Source organism: Oncorhynchus tshawytscha, linkage group LG04 (assembly GCF_018296145.1).
Source record: "Oncorhynchus tshawytscha isolate Ot180627B linkage group LG04, Otsh_v2.0, whole genome shotgun sequence".
Taxonomy (NCBI): Eukaryota; Metazoa; Chordata; class Actinopteri; order Salmoniformes; family Salmonidae; genus Oncorhynchus; species Oncorhynchus tshawytscha.
This window is the reverse complement of record NC_056432.1, coordinates 61673942-61691444: the sequence shown is the minus strand read 5'-3', so window position 1 is coordinate 61691444 and position 17503 is coordinate 61673942. Positions and strand designations below refer to the sequence as shown.

Below are 17503 nucleotides of genomic sequence, written 5' to 3'. Positions count from 1 at the left end.
GGGCCTGAGCATGCTCAGTTGGAACTAGCAGCTGGTCATGTGACTTGCAGCTGACTGTGTTTCTGCTAAGGGGAGAAGGGGGAGAGAAAAATGTAGGAAAATGGCAGTCCTGTTAGTGCTGTGATGACTGTGTGTGTGTGTGTGTGTGTGTGTGTGTGTGTGTGTGTGTGTGTGTGTGTGTGTGTGTGTGTGTGTGTGTGTGTGTGTGTGTGTGTGTGTGTGTGTGTGTGTGTGTGTGTGTGTGTGTGTTTCTGAGTCTGTTTCTAAATCTGTGCCTGTGTCTCTACCAGAGCAATCACTTTTTGAGAAAGAAGTGCATGTCTGTTGTCTGATACTATTTTACGACCATTCTGTCTGTTACGCTCACAAATCTCCTTTTCTAAAAGATTAAATGAAGAAAATATATGCAGTGAAAACTCAGGAACGAAACCACAAAACATTAAACATATTACATTCTAATTAACTAATGAAATGTAGAAGCATTGGTACAGTATTTAATGTATTGCAGTGTGTATATTAATTATATAGCAGCATATTGTTTAGGATATTGTACAATGGCTGAGTCAGCGTCTGAGCCAATGGCAATTAGCCTCTGTGCAACAGTCTTAATCAGTGTTTATCCTGGTTAGCTTCCTGCATCGTGGTAAGTACTGACCAATATAACGGACAGATTAGGCTCTGGACGAACTGTCTGTTTGGCTCTGCTCTGTGTCCACTCTTAGTAAGGAGTGCTGTCTCACTCTTTGCTGATGTGTTATAGCAGGAATTCCAAAGTGCAGTGACCCTTGTAAAGATTTTCTGCCTGAAGTCAAAGATAGGACATACAGTGCATTCAGAAACTATTCAGACCCCTTGACTTTTTCCACATTTCGTTACATTACAGCCTTGTTCTAAAATGGTTTTATTTTATTTTTTAATCTCACCAATCGACACACAATACCCCATAATGACAACGCAAAAACAGGATTTTAGACATTTTTGAAAATTTAAGTATTCAACATACACTACTGTTCAAAGGTTTTAGAACACCTACTCCTTCAAGGGTTTTTCTTTCTTTACTATTTTCTACATTGCAGAATAATAGTGAAGACATCAAACCTATGAAATAACACATATGGAATCACATAGTAACAAAAAAGTGTTAAACAAATCTAAATATATTTTAAATGTTACATTATTCAAATAGCCACCCTTTGCCTTGATGACAACTTTGCACACTTGGCATTCTCTCAACCAGCTTCATGAGGTAGTCCTGGAATGGAATGCATTTCAATGAACAGGTGTGCCTTCTTAAAAGTTCATTTGTGGAATTTCTTTCCGTCTTAATGCGTTTGAGCCAATCAGTTGTGTTGTGACAAGGTAGGGGGGTATACAGAAGATAGCCCTATTTGGTAAAAGACCTACTCCATATTATGGCAAGAACAGCTCAAATAAGCAAAGAAAAACGACTATCCATCATTACTTTAAGACATGAAGGTCAGTCAATGTGGAACATTTCAAGAACTTAGAAAGTTTCATTGAAATGCAGTCGCAAAAATCTTCAAGCGCTATGAGGAAACTGGCTCTCATGAGGACCGCCACAGGAATGGAAGACCCAGAGTTACCTCTGCTACAGAAGATAAGTTCATTAGAGTTACCAGCCTCTCAGCATCAACTGTTCAGAGGAGACTGTGTGAATCAGGCCTTCATGGTCGAATTTCTGCAAAGAAAACACTACTAAAGGACACCAATAATAAGAAGAGACTTGCTTGTGCCAAGAAACATGAGCAACGGACATTAGACCGGTGGAAATCTGTCCTTTGGTCTGACGTCCATATTGGAGATTTTTGGTTGTGTCTTTGTGAGATGCAGTGTGGGTGAACGGATGATCTCCACATGTGTATTTCACACCTTAAAGCATGGAGGAGAATGTGTTATGATGTGGGGGTGCTATGCTGGTGACTCTCTGTGATTTATTTACAATTTTATGCACACATAACCAGAATGCTTACCACAGCATTCTGCAGCGATACGCCATCCCATCTTGTTTGGGCTTAGTGGGACTATCATTTGTTTTTCAACAGGACAATGACCCAACATACTTCCAGGCTGTGTAAGGGATATTTTACCAAGAAGGAGAGTGATGGAGTGCTGTATCAGATGACCTGGCCTCCACAATCCCCCGACCTCAACCAAATTGAGATGGCTTGGGATGAATCAGACCGCAGAGTGAAGGAAAAGCAGCCAACAAGTGCTCAGCATATGTGGGAGCTCCTTCATGACTGTTTGAAAAGCATTCCAGGCGAAGCTGGTTGAGAGAATGCCAAGAATGAGCAAAGCTGTCATCAAGGCAAAGGGTGGCTATTTGAAGAATCTCAAACGTAAAATACATTTTGATTTGTTTAACACTTTTTTGGTTCCTACATGATTCCATATGTATTATTTCATAGCTTTAATGTCTTCACTATAATTCTACAATGTAGAAAATAATAAAAAACACATTAATGAGTAGGTGTTCTAAAACTTTTGACCAGTAGTGTAAGTATTCAGACCCTTTAATTTTGATTGATTTCTTTTTATTAAACCTTTATTTAACTAGGCAAGTCACTCAGTTACTCAGTACTTTGTTGAAGCACCTTTGGCAGCGATTACAGCATCGAGTCTTCTTGGGTATGACGCTATAAGCTTGGCACACCTGTATTTGGGGAGTTTCTCCCATTCTTCTCTGCAGATCCTCTCAAGCTCTGTCAGGTTGGATGGGGAGCATCACTGCACAGCTATTTTCAGGTCTCTCCAGAGATGTTCAATCGGGTTCAAGTCCGGGCTCTGGCTGGGCCACTAAAGGACATTCAGAGACTTGTTCCGAAGCCACTCCTCCGTTGTCTTGGTTGTGTGCTTAGTGTCGTTGTCCTGTTGGAAGGTGAACCTTCACCCCAATCTGAGGTCCTCAGCAGGTGTTCATCAAGGATCTCTCTGTACTTTGCTCTGTTCATCTTTCCCTCGATCCTGACTAGTCTCCCAGTCCCTGCTGCTGAAAAACATCCCCACAGCATGATGTTGCCACCACCATGCTTCACCATAGGGATGGTGTCTGGTTTCCTCCAGACATGACGCTTGGCATTCAGACCAAAGAGTTCAATCTTGGTTTCATCAGACCAGAGAATCTTGTTTCCCATGGTCTGAGATTCCATTAGGTGCCTTTTGACAAACTCCAAGTGGCCTGTCATGTGCCTTTTACTGAGGAGTGGCTTCCATCTGGCCACTATACCATAAAGGCCTGATCAGTGGAGTGCTGCAGAGATGGTTGTCCTTCTGGAAGGTTTCACCCATCTCCACAGAGGAACTCTGGAGCTCTGTCAGAGTGACCATCAGGTTCTTTGTCACCTCCCTGACCAGGGCCCTTCTCCTCCAAATGCTCAGTTTGGCCGGGCGGCCAGCTCTAGTAAGAGTCTTGGTGGTTCCAAACGTCTTTCATTTAAGAATGATGGAGGCCATTGTGTTCTTTTTGGAACTTCAATGCTGCAGACATTTTTGGGTACCCTTCCCCAGATCTGTACCTCGACACAATCCTGTCTCAGAGCTCTATGGACAATTCATTCGACCTCATGGCTTGGTTTGCTCTGACATGCACTTTCAACTGTGGGTCTTTATATACGCAGGTGTGTGCCTTTCAAAATCATGTCCAATCAATTGAATTTACCACAGGTGGACTCAAATCAAGCTGTAGAAACATCTTAAGGATGATCAATGGAAATAAGATGCACATGAGCTCAATTTTGAATCTCATAGCAAGGAGTCTGAATACTTATTTAAATAAAGTATATATAAAAAAAAGCAATACATTTGCAAACATTTCTAAAAACCTGTTTTTGCTTTGTCATCTTGGGGTATTGTGTGTAGATTGATTAGGCACATTGTAATGTAATCCAAGGCTGTAACGTAACAAAATATGGAATATGGGAACTCTGTCAGACAGCAGAGTGAAGGAAAAGCAGCCAACAAGTGCTCAGCATATGTGGGAACTCCTTCAAGACTGTTGAAAAAGCATTCCAGTTGAAGCTGGTTGAAGGAATGCCAAGAGTGTGCAAAGCTGTCATCAAGGTAAAGGGTGGTTATTTGAAGAATCTCAAATGTAAAATATATTTTGATTTGTTTAACACTTTTTTCAATACATTTGTAAACATTTCTAAAAACCTGTTTCTTTGCTTTGTCATCATGGGGTATTGTGGAGACATAGAATAGATAGTTCTGCAGTGAATAGTGCTTTTCTAGGTCTTTTTCAAAAATGGAATCACTTCAATGAAATATTATAAAAACCTGATGAAAATATTTACATGATATGAAAATAAACTATCATCTTAGTCAGAAAACATATAACCTCACAAATCAAAATATGAATATATCATCACAGCCGCTTATCTAATATCTATATATCTATAGGATTTGACTGGGGATTTCACCAGGGTGAGGGTTATCTTACTGTATCTCATGGCTGTGGTGTGTGAGATGATAATGCCCTGTGACTGGTGGGGGCTTGGCCAGTGTGGCCAGGTGATTGGGTTGGAGGGAATGTCCCTCACCTGGGCAGGTGTCCATTGGTCTGAGGGAGCAGAGCAGAGTGCAGGACACAGCCAGAGTCTGGCCGGGGCCAGGGAGAAGCCAACAGTGGCAGCAGCTGCAGCAGCAATGTTACCGTTGAGATCAGGTGAGGACTACCGTAGGAGCGGACAGAGAGGAAGGGGTTACATTCCATAACTGAATGGTGAACATGATGACATGTAGACAATCCCTACACAGTTAGAACACTTCGCCAGTGACAACAGGTAGGAATTTTCCTCTAACTTGGCTTGATGAGGTTTAGGCAGGACTTGTAGTCTCACTCCCATCTGTGATGAGAGCTTAAATTGAGTAGGAATACAACAAGTCAGATTGAGTGAAAGGGTTTTTGTTTATATAACTCCTTTACCCAAAATATATTGCATGATATAAAAGTAAGAGAAAATGTTAGAGGGAAACTATCAAAGGTTTGTGCTGGTGGAAGGAATATTCAATTGTAGTTTAGCCACAGCAAGCTAAGCCTCAGCTAATCTTTTCTTGATAATGAACACTAGAGGGAGCTGTTGATTATAAATGATCTCATCCTCAACTGTCACAGTATACCAAAGATACTGTCTCCTAACTGTGGTTATACTTGTGCTGATGACAGACCCCTCTGAATTCTCCAAATTAAAAAGTGGACTGTTAAAGTGACATGTTGTGGAACTGCCTTGCATGATCAGTAGTATCGTGATGGTAACTAAAATTATGTAAAATATCGTCATCATCATCAGATACTATGTGTTTGGGTGAGATGAGTGGAGATTGGAAAGGATTGAAGTACTGATTTGTTTGAGTGCGTGAGACACGATCATTTTCTGACACATTTGTTACTTATGCAATAATATAACCTTTCAGTCATGGGCATCCAATGAGACACTGCGGCTTCGATGATGTACGTGCAATTTTAGGTGTGTCTTTCCTGGGATTTTCACATCTCCAACCACCATGATGGGTATACATTTATGCAACTATTGACTATACAGTGAGATTGAGCATAGTGTAACTGAAATGCAGGTGTTTGAATATAAGACCCTATGGTAACCATTCCGATGAGATGTTCAAGAAATTGTACCGCATCCCTGAGTCACATGTCTGCCCCATGCTTCAGAGATGCTTCTCGTTCCTGATTGGACATCAGCGGTATCGCATCACCGCACTTTCATTATGTTCCTTTATGTAAACTTCCCCATGGTTTATAGTTCCAAGCCCTGGTTAACCGGGTGGTTTTTTTTCGCCAAAGAATACATCAGAAATCATACATAAATACATTCTAAATATGTATGAATTATTGAAACCATATATTTCGATTGAATTCATTATATACTTGTAATAGCGATTTATTTTTCGCGGATGGATACGTGATGCATCGAACAAAAATAGTTCCGCTTTAGTTTAGGAGATCACCTTGAGCTTCTGGGTGTAAGAGAAATACGTCAGTCTAGCAGTTGTTCATCGATAGAAGGTGAGTATCATCACAAGAGTTGTAGCTAGCTAATGACATGATGTACGTTTGTTTTACTGTACTGCTGTCATCAAATTACAATTGTATTCAATTGACGTTCTCATATTCTGTGTTGCCAGCTGGTTTTTTTAGTGGCGTAGTCCAGGCAAGGGATGGATTCCAAAAGATAACTGTCTAGCTACCTAGTAAGAGGTAACAGTAGTTTACACTTTGAACCATCTTAAACCGTTTAAATTTACAAACCATGTGGTGTTTTAGTCATACAAAGAATGGTGTTTGTCAGTGACTAACTCAGTGTGATGCAGTTTTCTCCAGCTAACTATTCATACAGGTTAACTACCATTTTTATGAGGAGTTATTTCTCATGAACTAACATGGTATAAGTCTAAAACGTGTGTTTTAAAGCGGAGAGAAACTAATGCGCTCGTATTTTACTAGTCTCGCCTGGTGGGTGTGGTTGCCCGATGAACTTGGAATTCCATTGGCTAGTTTCTCTTCGCGATATCTTAAATTCGTGAAAATGTGACGCAGAAATGGAGACGTGCCCTGTGGCGCATCAGTGGATGCATTGTACTGCAAACTAATGACTGGCCATTCTCATGTTACCAATTTACTGAATCGATTGCTTTTTAATAACAATGTTCAGATCTGTGCGGTCCTCCCGGCCCACTGAACAAAGCTGTTATTCACACTGACATTCAGTGGTCTGTTGTCCTTTTGTTGGAAGTAAGTCTACAACAAGCAGTAATGTGGCCTCGCTGACCTGTCAAACTCTAGGGCCCTATAAAACCCGTGAAAGCGGACAGCAAAAAAAACACTTATATGGCCCTAACTATGTCTGAATGGATTGGCTTTGTTGACACTGGGAGGAGGGGGGAGTCGGTGCAACCTTCTAGAACCCCTCTTCTGCAGTGCCTGTTTATTGACTAGTCATACATCAATACTAGCTCTTTCTATCAGCTAGCCTGCATCAAACCCTGACCTCCTTGGTCAGTTCTTCCATTTCTCCCACCTCCCAAATCAAATGGTCATGTAGGCCTTCAGTTTTAAATAATTTTTTTTAATGAAACCTGTCTAGACTTGAACAATTTGCAAATTTCATATCAGAAATGTGTGTGGTTAGTCAGTCTCAGAACTAATTTAGGCTTCAAATTAAGGTTTAGTGCTCCTCCTACGTCTGGTTAGGACTGTTCCTGAGATGCTCAGCCATTGTTATGTAACAGATTCTTCTGGCCCAGAGCCCTGTGTGAGTGTAGGAGGAAATACAAGCCACCCTGGCCCTATACTTTACACCGCATCAGCCAGGTCGCTTGAGGGAGCTGACTTCTATTTTGGGATGCTAGGGCATAGAAGCACTTCTCAGTAGGTTAGGAATCATGTGTTATCAGTGGGGACAGGAGTGGCTATACTATGGTATGTCCCAACATAGTGCCTCTTTTACGGGTGTGAGGCCTAGATTATAATGCATACGTCAGTGCCCTATCTGGCAATCTGCATACCCGGAGTACTGGGCTGAAAGCACGTACGCTGCAGGCCCCACAGTAAATGTCTAAAATACTCCCAGTATTGTGTCACTTTTAGTCATTTCCTGCTGTAAATTTCCAGAGTTTCAAATATCATGCTATAGCCCCTAACGGTGCACAGGGAGAATGACTAGGCACCTCTTCCTCTGAAGTTTGTTCTCAATGAGGTGAAATAAGAACTCAGAATGCCCAGGTTGAAAACCCCACCTATGACTCACTATTCTGCACAGCATATTCCTGGTCTCCTACTCAACTGCAATTGAGAGTTGACTAAGAAGAAATCTAGCCATGGCTCCTCTTTGAACTGTCCTTAACCTGCTGCAGTGTTGAGGGGTGTAGGCCTACACTGACTGAATTTGTTTTGCTGCAGTAGTCCTGCTGCAGCTAGTGTCACTTTCATGCAGTCTGCCATACATAGTGGTAGTCTTGCCTCCTGCTCTTGGCTATGTCTGGCAATGTGAGACTAGCATAGTGGCTACAGGTGCTGAGTAACGCTAGGCTGCAGCGCAGCAGAACATGGATACTATCTGCTGTGTAATGCAATGCAGCACAGAGTGCAAATGTGTCACCCACCCAGTGATGTATGACTACTGCCACCCAATGGCAGCATGAAATCCACTAATCCCAGGCTAGCGTTTTGTCTTCTACACAGGCTTACCATGTGTTATTATTAGAATACACATCCACCATTTTTAGAGCCCTAGGGGTAATATGACCTAGTGCTGCCAGCATAACATGGCTGTGGTAAACGGCAGGTTTGAAGGTCTCATGTATAGCCGCAGTATCAGGGCACGCAGCCTGAACTGTGTGTACTGCAGCACGTTGTCCTCGCTGAAGAGAAGAGGATTTATTCCTGAGCTGTGCGTAGGCAAGCGAGTCACCCTACCGGGAGTTCCTGCTTGTCCGGTTAGCGCTGCTGCTGTTCCTGCTGCGCTCTGTGGGGTCCGGGGGTCACACCGACTGGGGATCTTCAGGAGGTCGGTAGCAGCTACGTTCTTGTACGTCCCCAGGAGGAACAGAACGGTTTACTGGTATGTAATGCCACCTAGCTGGATGATGAGACTGAATCAATGTAGCGCAGGGGGAGGGGGCTAGCTTCTGAGGTCACCAGTGTAGAATTATTGGGTACGTCAGGGTCGTCATGGCTGCTCCTAGGATGTCATGTGATGTCACTCCTGTAAGGCAACCTCTGGCTATGCTGCCAATGCGCAGTGGAGACATCGCACAGTGTGTGCATGCATGTGTGAAAGTGAGGGGAGGGGGCAGTACGTAGGCAGAGGAAGTGCATGGAGAGCGGGGAAGCATATTCTGTTCCAGTGAGGGGTGTTGGAAGGGATTGGGAGGACTGTAGTGCATCTTTTGGCAAGCCATCATCAGCCCAGCTGTGTGTTATGTGTTAGTCACAGGGTAGGAAGGGTTTCCTGCTAAAGCATAGCAGGCTGGGTCATGTCAGAACTAGAGGTCGACCGATTATGATTTTTTTTCCGCCGCCGATACCGATTATTGGAGGACCAAAAAAGCCGATACCAATTAATCGGCCAATTTTTATTTTATTTGTAATAATGACAATTACAACAATACTGAACACTTAACTTAATATAAATCAATTTAGCCTCAAATAAATAATGAAACCTGTTCAATTTGGTTTAAATAATGCAGAAACAAAGTGTTGGAGAAGAAAGTAATATGTGCAATGTAAAAAAGCTAACGTTTAAGTTCCTTGCTCAGAACATGAACATATGAAAGTTGGTGGTTCCTTTTAACATGAGACTTCAATATTCCAAGGTAAGAGGTTTTAGGTTGTAGTTAATATAGTATTTATAGGAATATTTCTCTCTATACCATTTTTGTATTTCATATACCTTTGACTATTGGATGTTCTTATAGGCACTAGTATTGCCAGTGTAACAGTATAGCTTCCGTCCCTCTCCTCGCCCCTACCTGGGCTCGAACCAGGAACACATCGACAACAGCCACACTCGAAGCAGCGCTCCACAAAAGCCGCGGCAAACTACTCCAAATCTAAAAGCGAGTGATGTTTGAAACGGTATTAGCGCACACCCAGCTAACTAGCTAGCCATTTCACATTGGTTACACCAGCCATTAGGCTGATAGGCTTGAAATCATAAACAGCGCTGTGCTTGCGAAGAGCTGCTGGCAAACCGCACAAAAGTGCTGTTTGAATGAATGATTACGGGCCTGCTGCTGCTCAGTCAGACTGCTCTATCAAATCAGACTTATAACATAACACACAGAAATACGAACGAGCCTTTGGTCATTTAATATGGTCGAATCCGGAAACTATCATTTCGAAAACAAAACGTTTTTCAGTGAAATACGGAACCTTTTGGTATTTTATCTACCTGGTGGCATCCCTAAGTCTAAATATTCTTGTTACATTGCACAACCTTCAATGTTATGTCATAATTGTGTAAAATTCTGGCAAATTGTTTCGCAATGAGCCAGGCAGCCCAAACTGTTGCATATACCCTGACTCTGCGTGCAATAAACGCAAGAGAAATGTTAATATTGCCTGCTAACCTGGATTAGTAGTTATGACTAGTGATTATGATTGTTTTTTATAAGTTAAGTTTAATGCTAGCTAGCAACTTACCTTGGCTTCTACTCCAATCGCGTAACAGGCAGGCTCCTCGTGGAGTGCGATGGTTAGAGCGTTGGACTAGTCAACTGTACGGTTGCAAGATTGGATCCCCTGAGCTGACAAGGTGAAAATCTGTCGTTCTGCCCCTGAACAAGGCAGTTAACCCACCGTTCCTAGGCCGTCATTGAAAATAAGAATGTGTTCTTAACTGACTTGCCTAGTTAAATAAAGGAACAAAAATAATTATTAAAAAAATCGGAAATCGGCGCCCAAAAATACAGATTACCGATTGTTGAACTTAATCGGTCGACCTCTAGTCAGAACTCCCTCGGGCTGTAGGATAATTCCAAACATGTCCCTGTTCATTTGAAGGAAGGAGTAAAGCCAAAATGATCATATGAACAGCAATTGCATTATACAATTTACACTGTGCATTTTATGTAGCCAGTGGCCCTGATTTCAATGTGCATATTTCATTTGCAAATGTTGATCTTGAGATGTCATTGTCAACCTCTTGAGATTGTTAGTTGTTGTTGGCTACCTTACCAGCCTTTGTGTTGACAATGGATGTCAGAGCCCATCCCATGTCTCACCCCCAGTTTGCTGTAAACAGTGTGTTCCAGGGATAAGGATCTAGGCCTCATTTGAGACAAGGCATTGTATGATTTCTGTTTCTCTCTCTGCAGTCTACACTGTGCTCTACTCTGTCTGGGGGCTGCCCCTGCTGGCTCATGCTGTGTATGCAGTTGGGAGTCTGGAGTGAGCATGATGTGACCGTGCTCACGTACAACACGGGGCTGCTGCCTTTGAGGCTCCGATGTCACTGAGCTGCTGCCCATTGGGTTTCAATGCTGCTGTTTGGCAGGGCCCTGTCCCGATTCATTTACACACTGAAAGAGATGAGCTGAGTGTAGGCCTGGTTCTAGAGGGTAGCCTGCCCTAAATAATAGTGTGGGTGTGGGTCGCTACAGTTGCATATCGGGATATTATTTTTGACTATCTCTTTTGCAGGCTGTACCTGTACCAGAACTCCAGTATTTTTCCTTCAGAGCTTGTTTTCAGAGCTTTTATCTCCATGACTGATTATTTGTTTTCTCATGGTTTTGGGATGCAGAATACAACATTGGCTAACATTAGCCAAACAAATTTAGCCTTGGCTAATTCAAACTAGTCTGGGAATTTTGAGGGGAGGTATGTGATACGATTGTGCTTTGCAGTAAATGGGGCTACTGAGGAGGATGACGTGCTCTCTCTGTCCCTATGCATTCTGCAGATTCTCATCTGTTTTTAAGTAGTGTCTTAGAGGTCTGCCAGACTAGTGAAACTGTTCACTGCAACAAGGTAGACTAACAGATGTAACCTATTAGAAAGTTTAGTATTTCCTAGAAGCTACACCTTGAAGAAGCAATCAGTGAGTGTTCTCTGTTCATGTGATTGTCACTGTATAATTTAGACTGGGTTAAATTAAACTCTCCACTGGTTAGTGTTTAGGCTAGTCCAGGTTGGTAACCCTGACTTGCCTAGGGCAGCCCTCCAGTGATCCTCAGCCTACATACCACAGATGGCAGGTATGACATCTATTGCCACATTCCTTGGTTATGTAACCATGGCAACAGCCCCTGAAGCAGAGTTGACTCGGGACTCTACACTCTCAGATGCTCCACCTTGCACAGAGCTACCATATTGACTTTTTATTTATTTTTTTGCCTGCCCTAAAGCCACTGAGAATTTGGCCTGACATATAGTACCTGTACAAAGAGCCTGTTGTGTAATACTGTCAAGACACACACACTAGAAAAGGGGAGTCTTGAGCAAAATAACTTTATGGTGCTAGGTTACTTCATATTGGGTTTGATGCAGTCCTCATCGAAATGTCCGCTTGTTTTCAACAGCTCTGTATTGAGCCATGTTGAAAGTGATCTGTCCCGGGCTAGGAGGAAATAATGAAAGCACTGACAGTCAGGGCTGCGGTTGCCATGGGTGACTCAGAGGAGGGGGAGAACACAATGTATAATGTGCAAACAACTCAATGTGCTCCTCAATGAAAGAATGTTACTGGCTAGGAATAACCTCGACATGTTTCTGTAGCCCAGGCTATGTTATAGATCAATCGTAACTAGGCCCATGTCTTTGTCTATTGTGCAGCATGAGAACCAGCAGGCAAGGGCTTCAATCACACTTCCTGTTTTTTCAGATGTGGTCCTCTTTTGAATAGGTTCCTCATTCCACAAACAAACGGTTATTTGCACAGATGTCAATTGCTTCAAAGCCACACACTGTGCCTCTAAGCTGTTGTGTGCTAATTCCTAGACTGGTGGCTCTAAAGTTGGTTTCATGAACCAGTGTGGTCATGTGTGTTTAATGTGGCAGTCCAGTCCATGACCTTGATATTGCCTGAGATTGGAGACACTGAATTGAGTGAACCATTAGCACCTTACTGTCTTAGTACGCCCTTCATATCACCTCATCTCTCTCTTTCCTCCTCCAGGACTTCAAATTCTGCCATCATGCCCGGTTCAAAGTCTCAAGACATGGGCTCTGCCTTCGTCCAGACGCAGCAGCTCGGCGCTGCCATGGCCGACACCTTCCTGGAGCACATGTGCTTGCTGGACATCGACTCTGAACCCACCACAGCCCGCAACACTGGCATCATCTGCACTATTGGTCAGTGGCAACGCTCTCACTAGGCTTGGGCGGTATCTAGATTGTCATACCTTCATACCGACCTTGTGCCATCCTGGGATATTCGGTAATACCGGCACTGAACACAAGGGCTGCTATTTTCAAACTCCACTGAGCCTCCGTAATCTGTAGGTTAGCAATGCTAACAGGTACATGTAAAATCCCATCAAATGCTAACAAACGTATTGTCAATGTCTCTGACCTAAACTATTTGGAGGACTGACATCCCATCTTCAGCTTCAGCTAGATGGCTAACTAGCTACAAAATTAGTAAACCAAATGCACAACTTGAGAGCATTTAGGACATTTTTATTTTTAATAGTTATATGGTATCTAGATGGCAAACATTTAGTTGTGAATTCCATACTGTAACTAGATCACCTGGCACGTGCTGCACAACAGTAGGTATCACGGAATATCGCTTAACGCAATGGATGTTAGCGTTCAAATGTCTGTAGGCCTATAATATTTTTACATCTGTATTTTAAAGGCCCTCTACTATAGGATGATGCTGTGAAATACATACTGTATGACATCACACGTGTGTGTGCTGTTGTTTCAACCCACCTCTGTTGTAACAGGGCCAGCCTCCCGCTCTGTGGACATGCTGAAGGAGATGATCAAGTCTGGGATGAACATCGCTCGCATGAACTTCTCCCATGGATCTCACGAGGTGGGTTCCCTAGCATGTCTAGACACCTAGACTTTTGCAGTGGAGGATGATCACACACTTCTACGCAGACTGGATCCAGACCTAAAATCGCAGTATGGAATCGCGATACATATCATATCGACACCAGTATTGTGATATCGTGTCGCGATGTCCCTGGCAATTCCCAGTTCTACTGAATAGCACAAACCCACACAGGCTGTTTTGATGATTAGGTCAAGGACATTATTATTTTTTAAACAAAACATAAATACAAAAGTACATGGGGGAACACGTGTGTGTCATATACACATACAAAGGACAATTGGGCTAGGGGGTGCAATATAAAAGGACCTTAAGGGACATAAACACTTATTCTAACAGCTTTTTTGTTGGTAGAGTATTTAAATGTCTTAAAATATAGTTACATTTATTTTTGTAAGAAATGTGGTGTTTGTAAATTGAGATTTTGAATATGAAATTTGGCCCCAAAAATTATGAAATTAATTACATAATTGTTTCAACTTAGTTAAATCAAATCAAATCAAATTTATTTATATAGCCCTTCGTACATCAGCTGATATCTCAAAGTGCTGTACAGAAACCCAGCCTAAAACCCCAAACAGCAAGCAATGCAGGTGTAGAAGCACGGTGGCTAGGAAAAACTCCCTAGAAAGGCCAAAACCTAGGAAGAAACCTAGAGAGGAACCAGGCTATGTGGGGTGGCCAGTCCTCTTCTGGCTGTGCCGGGTGGAGATTATAACAGAACATGGCCAAGATGTTCAAATGTTCATAAATGACCAGCATGGTCGAATAATAATAAGGCAGAACAGTCAGGTGGAAGTTGAAACTGGAGCAGCAGCATGGCCAGGTGGACTGGGGACAGCAAGGAGTCATCATGTCAGGTAGTCCTGGGGCATGGTCCTAGGGCTCAGGTCAGTTGAAACTGGAACAGCAGCATGGCCAGGTGGACTGGGGACAGCAAGGAGTCATCATGTCAGGTAGTCCTGGAGCTCAGGTCCTAGGGCTCAGGTCCTCCGAGAGAGAGAAAGAAAGAGAGAATTAGAGAACGCACACTTAGATTCACACAGGACACCGAATAGGACAGGAGAAGTACTCCAGATATAACAAACTGACCCCAGCCCCCCGACACATAAACTACTGCAGCATAAATACTGGAGGCTGAGACAGGAGGGGTCAGGAGACACTGTGGCCCCATCCGAGGTCATATAGTAGTTAAAGAATCCAACCCGTACATCTCTCCATAATAGTGTAAAATCCTCATAAACGTGTTCAATTATAAAGCTACTGATTCAATGAATACAATGCCAAAAAAATGCAACACTGTTTCTGGGTGGTTGTTACAAAAGGTACAATGTGAATTAGTGTTTTTCTTAAACTTCTTTGTATGGTGGTTGGCAGGATAATAATTATGAAGAATTTAGAAAGGAACTTCCTTAATTTAGTTAGTAAGAAGAGAAATCTTTGTTACTGATGAGTCAACAGGGTTAATAAGTAGGTATGTTCTGAGAGTCAGGTCTTGACACGTTCCTAATAAAGCAACACCTGAGCGAATGACATCTAAAATAATTGCAAAATCATGAGGTGTTACAGGGATCTTAAAGTGATAAGAATTACCCTCTGCATTTACAAGTTGGCTCACCGATAGGATATTATTTCAGAAACCAATATTCTTAAAACAATTTAGGTTATTTTATACTATGTCCCGATTTATTCCATATATAATGTGTGGAGAAATTGGCGAGAACCTGCTGACGAAAAACAGAGTTTCACTGGAACTCTGTCAATATTATAATTACAAACCAACATGAAGTGAAAGTCACAAAGTAGAGAAGACATGATGAGGAATAAAGTTCTTCTTAGGAATTGATTTATCCAATTGATCTTAAGTATTATTTAAATGAGTTGAGTCCAGTAAATTCAGCCCACCATACTCGTACGTGTTCATTCTAAGTTTCTTTCCTAATGTAATGGGTACGGGTTCTCCACAGAAATTAGAAAAGCATCTGGTTTCTCTTTGCTTATTTTACTGTAAAGATATCTCTATACTAACATATGCTGCTCTAATATGAGTGCAAAGCTATCAATGGCAAAGGGTGGCTACTTTTGAAGAATCTCAAATATAAAATATATATTTTGATTTGTTCAACACTTCTTTTGGTTACTTCATGATTCCTTATGTGTTATTTAATAGTTTTGATTTCTTCACTATTCTATAATGTAGAAAATTAGTAAAAATAAAGAACCCTTGAATGATTAGGTGTCAACTTTTGACTGGTAGTGTGTGTACATTCTTAAGACCGTTCTCACTTAGAAAGAAGTATTAATAGCTACAATAACAGTGTAAAATAAGTCATAATAGATCTGTATGCCTCAGTTACTGTATGCAGAAAAAAAATGATACAACATTCAGTCTTTGTGAGTTTGCAAACAAAATAGGCCGCCATCTGGTCATACAAGAGAGGGAAAAAAATGAATAAATGATTGAGGTACCTGAGTCGTGCTGAGAAACTCTCACTAGAGGCTTGTTAGGTAGTCTGTGCAAGGACGATGAGAATACCATGGGTGACACCATCAATTTGTTCCTGCTGGTGAAGTTCTAGGGAGGAATATGGATTTCCAAACTGTTGGTGAAACCTCGTTCTCCGTAGTAGGCAGCATTTCATGCTTTCTTGATCGTTGGCCACAACTTGTTCTTCGTTTCTATGTCCTCCGGGTTGAGATGCTTGGCGACACGCAGACCGGGGCTCTGAAGGAACACGTTCTTCCGAACTGCTTCCAAGACAGCATCACTGTAGAATCTGGCAGTGAAGAGGATGATACCCCTTAGTCTTGAATCGTTTGCTTTTTCTTCTTGGCGATGCACAACATCGATGGTCTTCTCTGCAGGCGTTACTTCTTGGCAGATGTGGATAGCCTTGCGTCGCACATCCCCATTCTCCACCTCGGGCATGCCGTAGAGTCTCAGGATTCATCTTCTTGTGTATTGCTCCAGATTAGTGAGATGTCTATGGTAGACATTGTTATTCTGTTCCACCTTTTTCCACACGCTTTTCAACTTTAGCTACTCATTTTCACATGCAAACTCCAATCTTTTTCCAGCCTTTGATTACCATGGTTGTGAATACCATTTTCTCAATGGCATCAGACCTGGAGTTGATGAGTAAGGAGAGGTTTGCACGGAGTAACCGATAGAGGGAAACTTGTCATCTTCAACAGCCTTCAAATGCGTGAGATCATCCATAGGGCAAACGTAGTTATGGCAGTTGTCTAAGAACGTTCCTCTTGTTGTTTAGCAATAGAACAGCTTGCGTCCCTTTTTGTCACGGCTTCGCATGGACATGCCAAAATAAATGATCCACTTATCATTCCAGTCACTGGAAAGCTCTTATATCTTGAGTAAGTAAAAACAATAATAGGAATGTCTGGCAATGTTTTATTTCTCTCCACAATTTTTCTGATGTTTGGTGCGCAACTCGCTAAAACGTCTGTTCTAGCTGCCATTTTTGACCACCTCCCCTGCTCCAATGTTATAGTGCCACTCGTCATTGTCTGTCAGGCATGCTTCTTTGCAAAGTATCAGTTACCTTCAGAAGATGTTGTTTGAATATGAGATGTACTCTGTGCCAACCAGGGTGTGCAGTTCAAGGGTGGAGTTGTCTGCTCAGGATCAAAGGTAGGCCCTAAACTGTGCGATGGAGCAGGCAGACTGCAGTGGAAACCTTACCTGAGGTTGCTTGTGCCACTATAAATACTTAATCTGTGCCTTCATCTTGTAGTTTTATCACCCCGCCCAGGGTGCAGGCCTGGAGCAACGGGTGGAGTCCCTCCCACTCCGTCACAGTCACCTGCTTCAATTCCCTGTTCAGTAGAGGTCACTCAGCAGGCCAAAGACGCTTCCTCTGTCTTAACCTGCTACTCTCAGGCAGGGGGCCTGAGCCACTCACCTTGTCATCCTGTCTGTCTCCTGGCCCTCTACTGTATCA

The 17503-nt window shown here is 42.5% G+C and overlaps 1 protein-coding gene across 4 annotated transcripts in view; it reads left to right on the top strand.

Moving 5' to 3' along the window:
- Positions 1 to 5885: 5885 nt before the first annotated feature.
- Positions 5886 to 17503, top strand: part of LOC112235745 (pyruvate kinase PKM-like) — a 21504-nt gene continuing 9886 nt past the window's right edge. For 2 of the 4 annotated variants that reach the window (XM_024404265.2, XM_024404264.2), the window contains exons 1-3: positions 8284 to 8594; positions 12654 to 12829; positions 13429 to 13520. In XM_024404265.2, coding sequence (XP_024260033.1) covers positions 8299 to 8594; positions 12654 to 12829; positions 13429 to 13520 — 564 coding nt within the window. In that variant the 5' untranslated portion in view covers positions 8284 to 8298. Of the gene's footprint in view, positions 6041 to 6159; positions 6233 to 8283; positions 8595 to 12653; positions 12830 to 13428; positions 13521 to 17503 lie in introns of those variants that run through there. The other 2 variants (XM_024404267.2, XM_024404266.2) reach the window with 2 other exon arrangements.